We start from the raw sequence: 18,446 nt of genomic DNA, 5'->3' as shown, positions 1-18,446 counted from the left end.
ATGGTCGTTATTTCCTGAATCCCCCTCGTACATCTAAGGAACTGATCATTGACATTAAATTACTTATTTAACAATGTATAACTTTTAATTTGAAGTCTTGTAATACAAAATTTAATTTACATTGAAGATGTTTGTTTTTTCAAATCATGTGTTATCCAACTATATTGTTTCCAAAACTTGTTGTCTCCTAGAAATAGTTCCAGAACTTGCCTTGTCTAATTTATTTTATAGGGTGAAAAAATTCTTATTTTAACATAAAAAATGGGAAAAATGTTTTTCTTGATTTGTGAAAAAACATCAAAAGTGAATAAGACACATTTTGGAACTACAGGACTCATTTAGGGTGTGTGAGATTATACTTGTTTTATACCACTAAAAACTTACATCAGGAAGTTTATTACAGTTTGTAATACAACCTTTCAGATTACTGAATCTCCTAAGAGTTGATCGTAATAAAATATAGTTTGTAGTGTGAATTTAATGACATGCTAATGTTATTTATTTTTTTGCACTTGTCTTTCTAAGAGTCAGTATTGAAGTGAAATGTGAATGACAAACTAAAGATTTCTTCAGTCCTTGATATAAGATTAAATAGTATAAAATATGTATTTTTAATATTTATAATTGTAAATACATTACAGAGATCCTAATGGTGCTGTAGATTATGCAAAACAAGTGATCTCTGATCTGCTTCGAAATCGTATTGATATTTCACAACTGGTGATCACAAAAGAATTGGCGAAGTCCGATTATGCAGCTAAACAAGCCCATGTAGAACTAGCCAACAAGATGAAGAAACGAGATCCAGGAACAGCACCTAAACTTGGAGATCGAGTTCCTTATGTAATCATTGCAGCAGCAAAGAACACTCCTGCTTATATGAAGGCTGAGGTAAGTCTGTATCAGTACATTCGGGGAAAATTGGACTTCGTGGTTTTAGATGTAGGGGAGACTGTTGTACCTTTAGCATAGTGTACCTTTGAACATTTTTTGTTTTTCAATTTTTGCTGCTACCTAGAGGACTCAAACTGAAGTAGATTGTAGAGAAAGCCCCTAAGTAGCTCTGGTCGTAGTTTCAGTTTGATTTATTGCAAAGTGTGATTTCCGTGGACATAAGAAGTTATTTTAGTACTAAAAGTTAAACATTTCGTTCATTGATATATGTTTTCTAACACAAAACCAGATCGTATTTGTTAATATCTTTCAAGTACGGTGTGTTCCCTATCATCTGGTGAGTAATAACGTATTTCAATTTCCATGATTTATTCGAATCTCTAGTTTTAGGAGCCATATTTGTTTAAAGTGCATCCTCTTGAACACAAAATATGTTGTACCATGGAACATATTCCAACGTAAATGATATTATTGGCTTTTGTTTTTCTTTTATTTTAAGATCATGTCATGGAGTAAGTCTGGAGTTAAAGAGGTTCCCAATTGATCCGTATGCCTTGAGGAAAGCTGTTGAAGCAGTTATTGCTCCTTCAGGAAATAAAATCTCAATCAGAGAAGCCTGCTCTGATTTATGATTGCAAATACATTTTAAATATAATTGTCAGTATTTACAGATTACATTCCTACCTATATTTCATGCGTTCCAACTTACAAGAGGGTATGTTCCAAGGTACATGAACCTGTTGTACATTAATACATTACATATCCCTTCATTTTATTTTTTCCATCCTTAATAGATCAGTAAAATAGGAAAATACATACAGGAAGGTGTAAAGGAATCTTCAATAATTCATTCTAGAATTTTTTCATTTAAAACATTTCATTTCTCAAAATTAAAAAAAATAAAATGTGAAAAGTGTTTAAAGGTACAACAGTCTCCCCTAAGCTGGCGATATACTCTGTAGTATAGAAGTCAGTTCAACATCTATTATGTATTGAAACAGACATGGACAGTCATTTCAAAGAAACTATATTGGGATACATCAAAGGAAAGCCTCAGGTCTTAAGAAAGTACGTGTTGTCATTTCAGTTCAGTATTTCATTCAACTCAATGGTTATAGGGATAGGGTGACCAGATTCACATCGATAAAAAAGAGGACACAAAGCTTAAAAAAGGAGGACATTGTTCGAAAAAAGAGGACTGAAAATATTAACTTAGATTTAGGCTTAGGCCTATATTATACTTTAAATTACGTCAAAATCTATTCAAGTAAAAAATATTTACAGTACAGATTTAGGCATATATCATACTTAAAAGTATGTTGATATCTATTTTATTACAAAATAATTATGATAAAACTTAATAATAATGATTTTATATGATAGTCAAGGGAACTATTATTAAAGAGGACAGAATATATCTATTTAGATTTAGCAAAGAGAGTTATGATTGTTGGCAAAAAGTATATTTCATCGATGATTCTGCCACCTGCAGGCAAATTACTTGAAAAAGACGTCAAATCAGATAATTTCAAAACATCAGGCATACAAGTTAAGAAAAGGAGGACATTTCATGATTTTTTAAAAAAAAACAAAGGCCTAAAAAAGGAGGACATGTCTGGACAAAAGAGGACGTCTGGTCACCCTATATAGGGGCATTTCACAGTAAATTAAACCTACTACGTGAAAAATAAATATCTCTTTAGTAGGGCCAGGAAGTTAATGCATTTGCATATATTTTCCCGTTCACTGTAATTAATTGCTGATTAATTATCTTCATGAATCATCAACATTTAAACTTTTCAGATCAATGTAGAAATTAATTTTTGGTCTTACAGAATTATCTATCTGTGATGGTTATCAAATGTCAAATGGTTATCAAATCAAATTTTATGTTGCATATATTTGGATATTTTGGCTTTTTTTATATAAATGCATAATATTTCATGATATGTTATTGTGGCATATTTTCGCGTTCAAACTGATTTTATATTGCATAAAATTGTATAGTTTAGATTTTTTAAATAAAAATATCATATTCTATTTTTGAAAACTGGTATTGAGTGAAATTATTATACAGTAATTATTTTTACCAGAAAAGTATTGAAAATTTCGCTGCACACCTAGCAAAGCTGATGGCACAGAAGTGTATACATTTGGTATTCTGGTAGTCAGATAAATACTGTAATAATTTGTTTCTTTATATACATAAGTGTAACACACATATATGTTAATTGATTACAATAAAAGTGTAAAAAGAATATATTAAGTAATGTCCCTAACAGCAACACTTTTAAGATCTGTCTGAATTCACAGTGCTACATTCCAACAGAAGCAATGTATATGTTGCATACCATAGTAGGTAGTATTCATATTTCACTATATAATTTATAGGATTTTTTCCATCATTTTATTCAGACGAATTCAAATTAATGTACGATATAACATTCATAGCAGTTTTCCTGAGTTACATCCCTAATAGGACTTACACTTTGAAAGATGGGACATGACAGGAGCGTTGCGATCGGAAAAACAACTGAATGTCACATAGCGTGGTAGGTCTGTTGCTATGGCAACAACAGTTGAGTTGCCAAACTTACCGTTCCCACATGGCAAGTACTTAATAGCTCTCTTGGTGACATTTATTGTGCAAACAATGTTAGCATTGGTACGTTTCATCTTTGATTTTCTGTCGATTTTTGTATTGTTTTCTTACCTTCACGTCAATTGTCAGTGAATGTTTTAATGTCAGCCATCTTAACGTCAATTGCTAGCTTCCATTAGCTGGCAGCACGGTAGTCCATATTGGCAACATGGCACTGTAGTTCCAAGTTAGGCCGCTTAACTGTCATGTCCCATATTTAAAAAAAAACTAGTATAATATTTTTAATTTTATACACACTGGAATTACATGCAATGGCAACCAGTGATCCCATTAAAAACTATATATCTCTCATATAAGACACGTGGGCAGAGATTAATTTTTTGTCTGTTCAGTCTTTCGAAAAGTAATGTTGACTATTGCAAATGTCACATTCCTAACATATTGAATACTACAGAATTCCCCTATAATAAGAAAAATTGATGTAGAGTATCTCTACAGCATCTTTACTGTTGTAAGATTTTGAATTTTGTAGTGATGGAAAAGAAGGGGTTATGACTTTTTATTCCTTGCCATCAGCTATAGCATACTCCAAATGTATTTCCATGGATGTATTCTAATATTGAGTGTTACGTCTATATGTTGCTACTGTGTTGCATCCAGTGACTGTCTTCACCATTACTTAATTGTTGTATATTAAGAACTAATAAAGATGTTTCCCATTTTCTAGGATCCCATCTACGTGCTGGAGAATAGTGTGCCCATTGACTCTAGTTATTATTTGGAAAATCAGTTGTCAAAACCTCTACTAAGGATCTTCACTCCTATCCTGGGTGATAAGGCGGAGTCAATCTTGTTGAGTATGTTATATTTGTACCTGTATTAATTGTCTGTGCAGCCACAAGAAAAAATTTGACCAATTTATGTGACATTTATAGGTAATAGTAATATACGTTACAAGAGCGGTATGTTGACGTTTTCATGGTCGAGAAAAAGATTGAAAAAGTGAAACGTAGTTGAGCTTTTTTAATTTCCGAGAACATGAAAACAAACATACCGCTCGTGTATCGTACATTATTTTGTGCGAAGATCGTTTTTACATACCTGAAAGACAAATTTCTAATTAGTTGCAATGAAATCTCTATGTTGGTTTCTGTTTAATGACGGCAACTTCGGAACACCAAAATATCTTTCTTCAACATTGTTGCTATAAAATGTTTTCTGTGTTTACTAAACTCCAGCAGGCCGTGATATACGTCTGTTTTTTTTTTCCCCCAGTCTATAAATGCGAACTTAAAACAAACGGTAAGGTTATGTAATGATTTATTTTTCATTTTAATATTTTAACAATATTATTTATATAACATATTGCAGTAATAACATCGGCATCTGGAATCTTGTTGATTTTTTCACGGCTTCCTTAATGTTACTTGTATCAGGAATGCAATAAGTTTCGTGGAGTAGTAGACTTTACTTAATTTTTGCAAATATTTAAAAACAATAATTAACATTGCAATTTAGGTGAAATTGCAGTGATAAGTTTCCAATTTATACTTATTACTATGTTGAACGTCTCTAAAAATAATATGTTAAAAGCCTAAAGCAGTAAAATGAATGTCGCGCTTAAGTGGTAAGAAGAGGGAAATTGTTATGTGTGTTACGTTGGGAATACTGAATGTGGTATTTCACACTTACCGCGCATTGGTTCTGTGCGGAAAACAAGCAAATACACACAATCTCGCATAAAATAGTTTATGTTGCCTTTCCTCTTATGCATTTCCTTCTTATTCAAATATTGTAACCCAGTGCATGTAATTTTGTAATTAATTAGTGTGCATGCTGGCATGCATACCGTCACATTTTATGTCTGAATTGTACAATTTTGAAGACATTATTTTGTTTCGCACTAAATTTGCATGAGTTTTGTATTCTCATTATTGGTACATACACTAATTGAATGGTGAATTTGCAAAACGACTGAAGTCCCTAGAAGTAGTTTTGAGAAAACTAAAGAAAACTGTTTTTAGTCTCGCTGAATCATATATTGTTAGAATATAATTTTTTATATGTAAGAGAAATAGTTTTATTATAAAAATTTTTATGCTCGAGCATGCCGAAATATAGTAATTATACACCTAGTAGCAGCCTTTAATGGACCTATTCATTAAAGTTCAGGTTTTCCACCAATCAGAAAGCAATATGAAAGTGCAAGTATCGATTATTCTCGGATATGCAATCGAAAGACAACTAGCGAAACATCAAGGAGGCTGGAAATCCAATATTGTCGCAGAAGGTTATGTTCTGTTACTATAATAATTAGCGTTAATTGTAAATAATATTCAAATAAATTCAATTTGTCATCTCGTTTTTCAATGTCTAAATCAATTTCCAGGTTATATCAAGATCAATGTTCATTTTACTCTCTAGATTATATCAAGGTCAATGACATTTGTTCCTCGGAAAAAATCAATACTTTCGCGTCTGCGCACATCTCACAATTTACGAGATTGCACAAGGTCACTTCCGCTCCCCAGCCAGATAAGAATAATATGAATAATTATAAATAATTTCAAGTTAGAAATATGGTCGAGCATAAAAAATCGTATGAAACTTGCGTATAATGGTAATTAAGACGCTCGTATGAAAATTATGAAACTCTCGCTTGTTTCATAAACATACTCGCGTTTTAATTACTACCATTATAGGCTCGTTGCATAATGTACTAATACTTTTGTATTCTTCTTCAGATCGTAAAAAATGTAATTATCTTCAGGACTCATGTTGTTGTGCAAATTAACTTCAATCCTGCACCATAATTATTAGGTTACTGACACGTAAACATGTTTAACTAAATGTATGTATACCAAAATCGTAAACTAACCTTATTGCAATTGTTGAACAACATTATTTTGAACAATTTGTTAATCACAAGAGCACAAACAACTCTTAGGAGTATTATAACGAGACTACAGCTTAGTTTCATCTTTCAATTCTTTGTTGTCTCCCATGCTATAGTGTTTTCGTAAAATGTATTCACGTCTTCTTCATCACGAATGTACTTAAGCATTTTACGGATATCTTGAATTTTGGTTTCATTGATCGGGGATAAACCACTGTGTTGGAAAGTGTGGAGAAAGAATGATGCTGAAAATGATCAAAAAGTAGAAAGGGAATTGGTTGTGTCACTGGCTGAATAGAACTGCCTACTGAAGGATGCGCTGGAAGGAATGGTAAATGTGAGATAAGTTCAGAAAGAATTATCAATGACAACAGACAAAAAACAATTTGTCAGCTGAGTGTATGATTAAAATTACATATTATGTAAGTTTCTTCAGTACTTGACAGGAAAAACAACTTAAGTCCAGGACTAAAGTCGTTTTACCCCTTAACCAAATATTCTCCTGCTAATAAAAACTACACAAAAGTTGTGGATTACTAAACGATGCCCCTTCCACATAGTAACATAATCATGCTCTCAACACAAAACCCCAAAATGTGGACTTAGGTCGTTTTGCGAATTCACCATTCAATTGTTTATTTTTAAAAAATTAAGTTTTAAATTTAAAAAGAGGGCATAGGACATTTTATCAACCTGTGTCCTTGCAAATATTAGTACATAGTGGCAGTTGAAATGAAATGAAATTGAAAAAAAAATGAATACAAAGAATCAAGAAAAGTAAATATTGTGGTTGAACGATATTGATTGGTTTCTAATTCCTCCCCTCCACTCAGTGATGAATTGAAGGAGGCCCCCAGTAGGCAAGTTTCTTCTCTTCCCAGAGCTAAGAATTTCCCTCCTAGGGATTTCTGTTTCATCTGCACTTTAGTTTACTTTTAAGCTCTTTATCACAAGTTTAACTTCAGAGCCTGAATATTAAATTTAACGAATTGCTTGTTTTGTCATATATATGTATCATCGTAAACAGTATTGAGAGGGTGAATCAGAAGTCTGTCTAATACTGTATGTTGGATAAATATAGATGTTTCCTTTATTATAACACCAATGAATCAACCACTTACATAATTATAACACTCCACTGTCTTGAAAGCCGCCATATTGGGTACAACTTTAAAAAATTTCAAATGAAAATGGGGTCATGTGAACACCAACTTGTGTAAAATTTTGTGATAAAACCAATGGCAAAATCAGTTTCAAGATATTTCAGTTCTTGTAGGAAATATAGCACATTGAAGTTTCCATAAAGTTGTTACTACATCATTGAAACTTGTGCTAATGCCACTCCTAAGATTCAGTTTGTTCTATCTGAGTGGGGAAAACGTCTACAACTGTACATTGCCGAAAATGGACAGCATGTTGAGCATTTTGGCGTGGAATATTGTATGGTTGAGAAATGTGGACAATTGCCACTAAAGAGAATACAATGAAAGAGTAATGGAACGGAGAAAAATTCTCTCTGGCGCCGGGATTTGAACCCGGGTTTTCAACTCTACATGCTGATGCTTTATCCACTAAGCCACACCGGATACCACCCCGGCTTCGGACAGAATCGTCTCAGATTAAGCTCCAACTCTTGGTTCCCTCTAGTGGCCGACCTCTGCACTACGTCATAGATGTCTATGAACGTAGGACCGAAGTCCACACATGTGCTGAGGTGCACTCGTTATGAGTGATTGTTGGCCGGGATCCGACGGAATAAGCGCCGTCTTAAATCATGAAGTGATTTACGCATATCATATATATTATTTTAATGTACCGAAGTACATATATTTCCATGCAGATATTTTGCGTCATCATACGATGAAAGAGTCATCGTAGGATGACGCAGAATATCTGCATGGAAATATCATATGTACTTTACTACATTAAAATAATATATACTAAAGAGAATGCCTAACTCATTTCTGATTACTTTTTTTTTCTTTCGGAGGAGGCCCCGCAGGCAAGCACTGCAGCCTTATGCTTATTGTGCAACCTCATTATGTTGAAATTATTGTTGAAGTCTTTAGAATCGCTTCTTTCAAGCACATGATTCACTGCATGGTGTCATCATATTGATTCAGCCACAGCATCCAGTTCTGTCTGGAGATGTGATCCTCCACCTGCCTTTGATGTTATTCTGCGGCCTCCTCAGATCAATGGCATCTGTTCGCAATTCATGTGCCTGAATCTGCTACATCCTCAACAAAAGAACATGTCAACATCGATTCCATGACTCACCAAGACGCCATCTATCCAAGGAAGCTACACTCCCCCAGTCACCCGCAGTCTCCTTATTAAAGCCCCTGCAGTTTCGCTGGATATGTGCAGCTGCCACAGACAGATGCTGCTTATAAGGACATCCTGGAACCACGTCCACCATGTCCTCCTGGTCGACCTGTAAACTACTGAGATAATTAATGGAACGATACTAATGAAAAAGAGGTCTAATGTCGAAAGTTACCCAGCAATTCAGCTTTGAGTGGTTGAGGAAAAACCTCAGAAAAAACCCCAACCAGGTAACTTGTCCCAACCAGGTAACTTGTCCCAACCAGAATTTGAACACAGACCCGCTCGTTTCATGGTCAAGAAGACTAACCTTTACTCCACAGCAGTGGATTTTCTGATGACATCACTGATAGAAGTGCATAGGACGTTTCCACCTGGGTCATTCCATACAAAATTTTAAGAATATGCCTGCAATGTCATGAAATTTTTTGGGCTTTTAATATAATAATGTTAATATAATAATGTTGTCCACACCTGTGGAGTAACGGTCAGCGCGTCTGGCTGCGAAACCAGGTGGCCCGGGTTCGATTCCCGGTCGGGGCAAGTTACCTGGTTGAGGTTTTTTCCGGGGTTTTCCCTCAACCCAATATGAGCAAATGCTGGGTAACTTTCGGTGTTGGACCCCGGACTCATTTCACCGGCATTATCACCTTCATCTCATTCAGACGCTAAATAACCTTAGATGTTGTAAAGCGTCGTAAAATAACCTACTAAAATAAAAAAATATATATAATAATGTTGTTATGAAAATAAATTAAATTGCCAACTATGACCACCATATCATTAATATTTTAGTCATACGGATGACTGAAAAATGGGTGGCACTTACATGTTATCCATCATTTAAAATATTCTATATGAAGTGTCATCGAAACTAAACAGACGCCATTGTAAACCTGAATAACCATATTTTAATACCTTAAAGACTAATCCGAATAATATTAAGGCATGCCCATAAAAACACCTCATTGAAAAAAAGAAGTAGTTCTATATTCGAATGCAACAATTAAATTCATGCGAATTTAATTCGTATTAAAGAAAATCGTATTCCTAATCCATCTTCCAAGTTTTATGACTTTATCTCAAAAAACCTGTGAATAATTGAATTAATAAAATTATTAATTTTTGTTCCGATGCTTGCTATGTGTGGCGGTCGCAGCATTCACGAGACTTTATAACGATGAGTAATCTCAAACGTCCGTCCCCCTGACCTTGATCGCGCAACATTCTGTATGACGGGAGAGACTACCTGCTGAGCTCCTTTGTTCCGGTGACTTATTTTTATTAAAAACTGATATGATATTTAAGTCAACATTCTGAATTTTTCACAGTGGAATCAATATACCCTAAAGAATTAAACACATGTTTTTTCGTCTGTAAAAATGAATTACATTTTGTGTTCTATATTTTTTTAAATTATTTTACGGTGGGCAACTATTTAAAAAATTATATATATATTTTCTTTCATTTTAAGGGCATTTATAAACAAGGCTCTCTCTTTTCGAATTGAATTGAAATCATTTTTCTATCTTCTAAGAAAACTTCAATGAATGAAACCGTGTTCTTTGTTAAACCAATATTTTAAATTCTGATTGCTGCCAAACTATGAAAGATATAAATATAGTATTGCTTGAAATTCATATTTAGAACATATAAAATAAACTACAACAATATTTTTACTTTTGAGACATCATGGTTCAAAAACATACTTTTTTTGCATGGAATGACCCACCTGTCAGTATAACCTGGAGTTTGCACAGAAGTTATAGTCTTGAGGTGAACCCACATTGCGGTGAGATTTATATGTTTGTTTGTCTCTTTCAGGGGGCGACCATACACGTACTAAGGCAATGGTGACTTCTCGAGTTGGGGCTCTGGCTGCTTTTACTGTACGTAAAGAGACTTGTCTAGGCTGTAAGGCTGTTCTGTCTGAGTCTGGGACTCCACTGTGTAAACACTGCGCCCCAAGGGAGGCTCAGCTCTACCAGAATGAACTTGAAAAATTCACAGCACTCGAGGACAAGTTCTGCAAACTGTGGACGGAATGCCAGCGCTGTCAAGGCTCACTCCATGAGGAAGTGCTGTGCACCAGGTGACTAATATTTCTCATGCTTCTGGTAAATTACAGAGTGTTTCAATGTGATATCCCACCTTTTAAATTGGTCCACTAGATTTCTTGACTAAGTAACAAAACATTAACATAGCGTGAGGGGGAGTGTTTTTGTTTGTTTGTTTGTGTGTGCGTGTGTGTGCGTGCGTGCGTGCATGTTTTTTTTTCCCTCTCCTAAAGAATGCGCCCTAGGACGAAAAAAAAAAAATGCGTCTATTACACAGGTAAATACGGTAGTAGCCAAGTGTGTTTATATGTGTTTGCTTTGATGTTGGTCCCTTAGGCAAAGGTTATGACTAGAGACAAGAATTCCATTCTAATGCATGTTTTTATAGGAACATAGGACATAGCTCAAACTTAGCACTTATCCATTTCATTACCTTCCAGTTCCAAATATGTATACTTTTTCCATGCATATTTGCATGTTTTGGCCTTTTTGGTGATAAAAACATGTATAATGCATATTAAGCAATTTTTAGCTTAATCATGCATATAATATACATTATATTGTTTCAATGCAGTTTTAATGGTTTTGAGTGGACACCTCAATGTCTTGATTTTTATGTCCCTTATTTTAGCTTCAGGAATCAGGATTGGCGAAGGAAAAGAAAAAAAAAACTAAATAACAGAAAAATGAAATAAAATGTTAGATTTGCACAGTAAGATTTTAGAGGACCTTTCCCTGGACGGAAATTCAACACTTTACCGATGACGGAAGTTCACTTTTACAACACTACCTGTGACCCTCTACAGACTGCGTGACATAAATGCATTTATTATGTTGGATATTTTGAGAATGGTAGAAAGGAAAAATAGAGGGTTCAAGGAAACTGCCGACAAATAATTTAGGTCAAAAGCACCCTTTTTCAGGAAGGTTGTAAATACTCTCTCCCGTTTCCAGTAGCGGTAGCAATTTGGATTCTTCTAAGATTGGAATCATTCACTAAACAGTGTTTGCAGTGTGTGAACCTCGTAAGTGGTTAATGTGTTTGTTTATTCTGTTTGCGTGTGTTTATGTGGTTCTAATATGCCTCCAATTAAAGGTTCCAAAAGTGTACTCTTTGCACAGTGGATTAAAGGAAAGGATTTTATTAGATCATTTAGGGATGTTTTCTTCGATTGTTGCAGTAAAGAGGTAAGCACTACTATTCTGTTTCCAGATATTTTCTACGACAGTTGTTCTTTTGCAAAACATTAACAAACTTCTTTAAAATAAACTGGACAGGGTCATAAAAACGCGAACCCGAACTATGGATTCTTTTGTTCAGTGAAGAAGGTTATTTGTGGTGAAAACTTGAATGAAGAATTTGACCTGACACTATCATAAATATGTTCGTTCATGTTTGCACCCGTAACTTCTTGCGATGTAGAGAGGCCATTCTCTGCCTACAAAAACATATTGACTGACAAGTACAGGAACATCACAGAAACCAATTTAGGAATGTTGTTAGTTATTAACTTTGCAAAAAAAAAGTGAAAAAAAAGACATTTGAAATAAAAATGAAAGTGCATATTTTAATGTATTTTTCGCTTGATTGTGCATGTTTCATAGTTTGATAGTGCATGAATGCATGCATATTTTGGGATTTTATAGTGCATGAAATTCTCTCTCTAGTTATGACCAACCCTTTATATGGTAGTTTAAGTTTGGTCATGAAGTAACAGAACTTGTAGTCTTTTAATATAAATAATTTTCTCATGTTTCAGCCGTGATTGTCCAATCTTTTATATGCGCAAGAAGGTGCAGTTGGATTTGCTCACACAAGACAAGACTTTGAGGAGGTTCGGATTGCCAACATGGTGACCTTTGCCTTGATCTAATAAGATACAGAACTACGAGAAAGGAGCAGTTGTGTTTTCTAACAGCACATTGGAGATGGCATTTTGTGTGTAGCCACTTCTCTCTGCTTAAGGAAGTGGTTGTATTTGGGAGAAAGTTGCTTGGTTTATGCACTAACACACTCTGTTATGGACTCGACAGGCACTTTATGAAAACTCAAATATAATTCCTATCCACAAGATGTATTGTTTATTTTTGTAGTTTTCATAGTCCATAAAAGGAATGCAAATCTTGAAGATCTGGATAATTTGATAGTTTTATCAGATGAGTTACCACATTCTAGATTTGAATGATGGGGAGAATAATCCCATAGTAATTTGAATGGCTCAGTGTAGATTTGTCATATTGCTGGACATTCAGGTTTCATAATATTCTCACTAATTTTAAATAGTATAAAATCTTTTTATAGTTTTATTTGTGCAGAAAAGGTTAGACAGTTAAAATAAAATTATACGAACTTATTGGAAAGAGGCTTATGATGAAATCAAAATCTTCAGCTTTGTCATTGCCATCATTTATATCAGTGGTTCCCAACCTTTTTTGACTGACGACACAGAAGAGAAATTACTGACCAGGATATCGCAACACACTTATTTGATTTTATTATTATTATTAACCAGTACTGTTCTTCTGGAGAAAAACGCGAATAATTTATAGTGGACGGAGAGATGATTACTGTTCACTGCACGGGAATTTTGTTGTTTTTAACCACGTTTTCGTCCAACTAATGGCCGGTTTCACCAACCTTCGTTATCATTATAACGTCTCGTTAAATAATTTAATGACACGTTAGTCAGTTTTTGTGTTTCACCAAGTATCATTATTGCTAACGCATCTTTAAATTCGTCGTTAATTTATTAGGACCTATTCGTCGCGTTAAAACAGTAACGATGCGTTAAGAAGTCAACAACATGGCGGACGTAATTATTCGATGATGAAGTTCTTTATTTAGAACTTCAACATAACGACGAACTTATATGTTGTAATAACACTCGGAATAATCATTTTGAAGATTTAAGTGATAAAGAATTCCACGAAAGCTACACATTAAGGAAATAAGTAGTAAGAATGTTCTAGAAGAAACTGAATACCAGTATACTGTATAGGTTAGAATACGACAGAAATCACCCACTTAACGCCTCTTCAACACATTCTTCTCGTTTTAAAATAATGTTGCGGGAAGTTTTGAAATAGTAATTGATGATATGAACGGGGTATCAAAAGCTGTATTGTCTAGATATGTGAATAAATTATCAGACTTACTACCAACATTACAATAGTCATTATTTCTATAGGCCTAATAAGCTTATAGCTAAATTTTATGTTGTCATAGACAACATAGATTGTGTACATGTTCCAATCGTATATCCTGGCAGTAATATAGCCAAAAGATTCTGCAATAGAAGATCCTATTTTTCCTTCAATATTCAAACAATTTCATAGGCCTATGTAACGCTCCGCATAGAAAAATTGTGGCTAAACTAGCGCTGAAGTAGTTTCCTTCGTACTTTGCTTATAGCCTACACCTTGCACATACGAATCTGTGACAGGTTATGTTTGATTGGTTTAATTTTTTGTTATGCCTTGCATATACGATCAACTGCATTACCACAAAAAAATCCCTTATAAGTTCAACGATTTTCATTTCTACCTCAGAACTACCTCAGCGCTAGTTTATTGAAATTGTAATAGGTTAGAATACGACAGATAGGAATCACCCACTTAACGCCTCTCCAACAGATTCTTCTCGGTTTAAGATAATGTTACGGTCTACACGGATAGCACAACATTCCAAAGGAGGATGCCTTTTAAATGAAAAGGGTGCAAAGAGATTTTTTATTAGGAGACAATGGATACCCCTTAAAATCCAATTTAATGACATCTCTCCTGAATCCTGCCACACAAGTATGGCAAAATTGTTACAGGGTACTAATAAATCTGCATGAAATACAGTGGAAAACTAGTATGCAATTTATGGAAGAGGCGATTTCCCGTCCTAAATTTAGGCCTAATATAACTGCTTAGAATGCTTTGTATATAATTAATTGTGGCATCAATTTTTAAGCTGTCGACCTTGTAGTCCGCTAAATTTTCTCAGATTTCCTTTAGAAGCTACAATTTAACTGCTCTATATTCCTATTATTTACATTTGGAAGCAGCTGTCTTTTTTTTTTTAATTGCGGTATGACAACATACTGTATTTAGGAAGATGTTATTAAAATTACTGCCTCTTACCCGTTTGCCTATGATTGTTTCCTCATGCCAAACAAAGTCAGCCATGATCATATGTAACCAATGAAATTCGCGATTTCGAAGCCATGGTCGTATGAAAAACAAAACATGCAAGATACAAGTACAAAATCCCCTCGTTAGTAAACGCCTGTTAATTTTAAAGATACGAGGCTTGGTGAAATAGTCAACTTTTAAAGATTCCGTTAAAATTAAACGATCCATTTGTTGACAAGTCGTTTGTGCGGATTTAAAGAAGCTTGGTGAAACCGGCCATAAGACTTTCAGGATCTAAGCTGAATTCAAAGAAAAATTATATTAAAAACATAGTTATTCATTCACACATATTTCGGTTCCATGATGAAAAATGCAACAAAAACGTGCAGGAACACTGTTACAGCATGTTCCGCCAGTAAAAAAAGCACTGGTAACTTCTATGTAGTGTCGGACATTCAGTGTTGTGGATAGGTTGATGTTAACACGTAATCGAAAATTCTAAAAGAACAAGCAGCAACTTGAGTGGCATTAGAAAAAAAAAAAAAAAAGAACAAAGGTGTGTGTCAAAAATTCCAACCTATTTATGCTGGATGTCTGACAAAAATTTTTATTATCACTTCTGAAAACTCTCCTATTTAAGACTTAATATTCTATATCTATATATCTATAATATTCTCCTATTTAAATTAATGTGAAGTCTGCGCTTGGTGGGTTGCACAGAGTTTCTCTATACGTGGCCTTATGGTTGAAAAACTGAATTGAGCATTGTTGCAGGTGTTCAAGTTTCATTGGTACAGTCTGTCTCAAAATAAAATGTACCATATCAAAGACTTCGTTGCAGTTAAAGAATGTGTTGTAAAGAGACTTTCTGAACGGCATACAATTTATGTTTCAATTCCAAATTTTCTCGACACACTCCATGTGCGCGACACACCAGTGTGTTGTGACACACCGGTTGGGAACTCCTGATTTATGTATGAGTATACCTAAAAATCAACAACCAGAGTTTTTTTATATAACTTCTATTCGACAGCCGTTATAAAAAAAATTTAGGACGTTACTGTCACATATTAAATTTTAACTGGTTGTCTTTGTCCTTATCTGTCACTTTGTCATTGAGGTAATCAATTGTGCTTTACAGGCATCTCCATCTCAGAAGAGAAATTCCAGTGAAATAGTAATCCTACTCTGAGGTATTAAAAGTAATTAGAAATAATCATCTAATACTGAGTAATAGCAACATGATCAGGCCTGGGCATAAATAACTCGATTGAGTCACTGCAGAGCACCCCTTAACTCCCCATTCCACCTTCCCCAGCTGAGGCAGTAATGTTTTGGTGTGGTACAAGCAAACAGGAAACTCAGTGACGGATTGTATCATCGAGCACTACAGCTTTTACGAACTTTCTGCTCTCGCTGGTCGCTTAATTTTCATCACTGATGCACAGAGCCTTACTGTGCGTTTATAAGGCAGTGTAAGTGAAAAGAACATGGGCGGGGATTTCTGCATCCTTTTCACTTCTTCTCTTATGCTCACCCCCACATTTTTTGTAACTTCATTGTTTTCCATATAATATGGTTCACATGAAATTACTCCCAGTTGCTTGCCAGTCTTCTCTCAACTGCTGTTAATGATTTTAGATGACTTGACATCTGTAAGAGAAATAATTCTTCCCAATATTTCAAAATAATGTGATTATCAGTAGACATCAGGTTTATATGCACTAAAGACTAAGAATACTACCAAATATACTAGAATCGATGTGTCCATTGGGAGGATATCGAGGCCTGATTCACAAGTATTCGAAATCTAACTGTAGGTAAATTGGTCACATGGACTGCTGTATGCATCTTGTAAACTGTGCTCTGATGTGAAAATATGGTAAAGACCATTAACTGCAACAAAACAAAATACTGGCAATATGTTGTTAATGATCTGGACTGTCATTTCACGTCAATGTGCGGTTTACGAGATGCATGCTGCAGTCCTTGTGACTCATTTACCTAGATTTTGGAGACATATGAATCAGGCATAGAAACTAGAGATGAACAAAACAAACTGCCGCTCTCGCTCGCTGTGTTCATTGCATTTGTCTTTCGAGTCTCATCTCGTCATTCTCGTGCACTTCGAGTCTCGCTCATCATTCTGGAAATAGCATTTGGTCGACGTGAAAATATTTCGTAACTTTGAATAACATACATCATTGAAATAACATTAGAAAAGTTTGAGACAAAAAGACAAAACAAAACAGTATTTTAGTTATCAAAATGTTCTGGTTCTACTGTATGATATTACCTATGGTTGTATAAATAGAAAAAAAAAAAAAAGACAATTCTCAAACAAATTTGCATCTCTAAGAAATATAACGTTAAATAAAGTGTTAATATTTTTTTACTTGAAATTGTACACTTGATCTCAAACATACGAAAAGAAAATTCCTAGCCTCTTAATAAGGGCCTAGTAATTAAATAAAGAGGAACGGATTATTATACACTGATGATGTTTCAAATAGGCTACTTGATTGTTTTTACATATATAAAAGTTGCCAAAGTAGATAAAAGTTCAGTCAGGTATAAACAACTGTGACGCTTCAAGGCTGCTTGACATTCGAGAGTTGATCACTCCCGAAGTCCCGATGTCTTGAAACACTCACAAGCAGTCTTTACGTGAAGGACGCAACATATACAACATTATCGTGTGGGGTTTTGGTGCTGTTAGTCTTGCTTTCTTGATCGTTGTTCAACTCTAGTAGAAACCCTCTCAAGGGACACCACGTCCACTGTAATATAGCACGTGGCATTCTTAGTATTTAGTGCATATTACATCCGAAGTCTACAGTCAAATAGGATCTCGTACATGCATCCATTAAGATGAATTGGTGAAGATTCACTTCATTGGCCGCTCTTTTCCTGAAGAATGCTGATCATGATACATGTGTTCATATATACAGAGTGATTCACGAGGATTTACCGTAACTTATGGAGCTTATTTCCAAAGATATTCTGAGCAAAAAATGTCATATAAACATTTGTCCTAATCTCTCTATTTTCAGAGTTACACTAAATTGAAGTTGTTTGTAAAATACGATTATTATTCAGTTTTAAGGTAAAAGAATATTACAGATAAAGAATGAACTATTCAGGAGTATCATTTCTTTAATTAACTAGTATTCTGAAGCTAAAAATGTGTTGTGGATTCCATAGTTGCTTCATACAGAATTTTTTTTTCGATTTTAATTACAAAATTACCCTTTTCTTACTCCTTTATCAAAACATTGTTGCAAATCACGCCACTCTTTTAAATTCTTTAAGACTATACAATAGGATGCATAATTAAACTGTGAAGACTGAAGTTCCTAAAGTCGTATGATTTGTAATAATTTTTTTGGTAAGTGCGTAAGAATGGTGTAATTTTTAGTAAAAAATTGAAAAAATCTGTACAAAGCAATTAACACATTTCTAGCTTTAGAACACTAGCCAATTAAAGAAATGATACTTCTGAATAGTTCATTCTATATTTATAATATTCTTTTACCCTTAAAACTGAAGA

At 34.4% G+C, this 18,446-nt stretch overlaps 1 protein-coding gene across 2 annotated transcripts in view; it reads left to right on the top strand.

Annotated features, from left to right (window-relative positions):
• The window catches only part of PolD1 (DNA polymerase delta), a 52,199-nt gene extending 39,068 nt beyond the window's left edge, over positions 1-13,131 (top strand). The window contains exons 16-19 of one of the 2 annotated variants that reach the window (XM_069831338.1): positions 642-891; positions 4,224-4,353; positions 10,545-10,812; positions 12,538-13,131. In XM_069831338.1, the coding sequence (XP_069687439.1) occupies positions 642-891; positions 4,224-4,353; positions 10,545-10,812; positions 12,538-12,634 (745 nt within the window). In that variant the 3' untranslated portion in view covers positions 12,635-13,131. The remainder of the gene's footprint in view (positions 1-641; positions 892-4,223; positions 4,354-10,544; positions 10,813-12,537) is intronic. The other variant, XM_069831339.1, reaches the window with a different exon arrangement.
• Positions 13,132-18,446: the final 5,315 nt, after the last annotated feature.

Source organism: Periplaneta americana, chromosome 7, assembly GCF_040183065.1.
Source record: "Periplaneta americana isolate PAMFEO1 chromosome 7, P.americana_PAMFEO1_priV1, whole genome shotgun sequence".
In the NCBI taxonomy this organism is placed as follows: Eukaryota; Metazoa; Arthropoda; class Insecta; order Blattodea; family Blattidae; genus Periplaneta; species Periplaneta americana.
The sequence above is the reverse complement of the archived record's forward strand: the minus strand, read 5'-3'. Positions and strand labels throughout refer to the sequence as shown.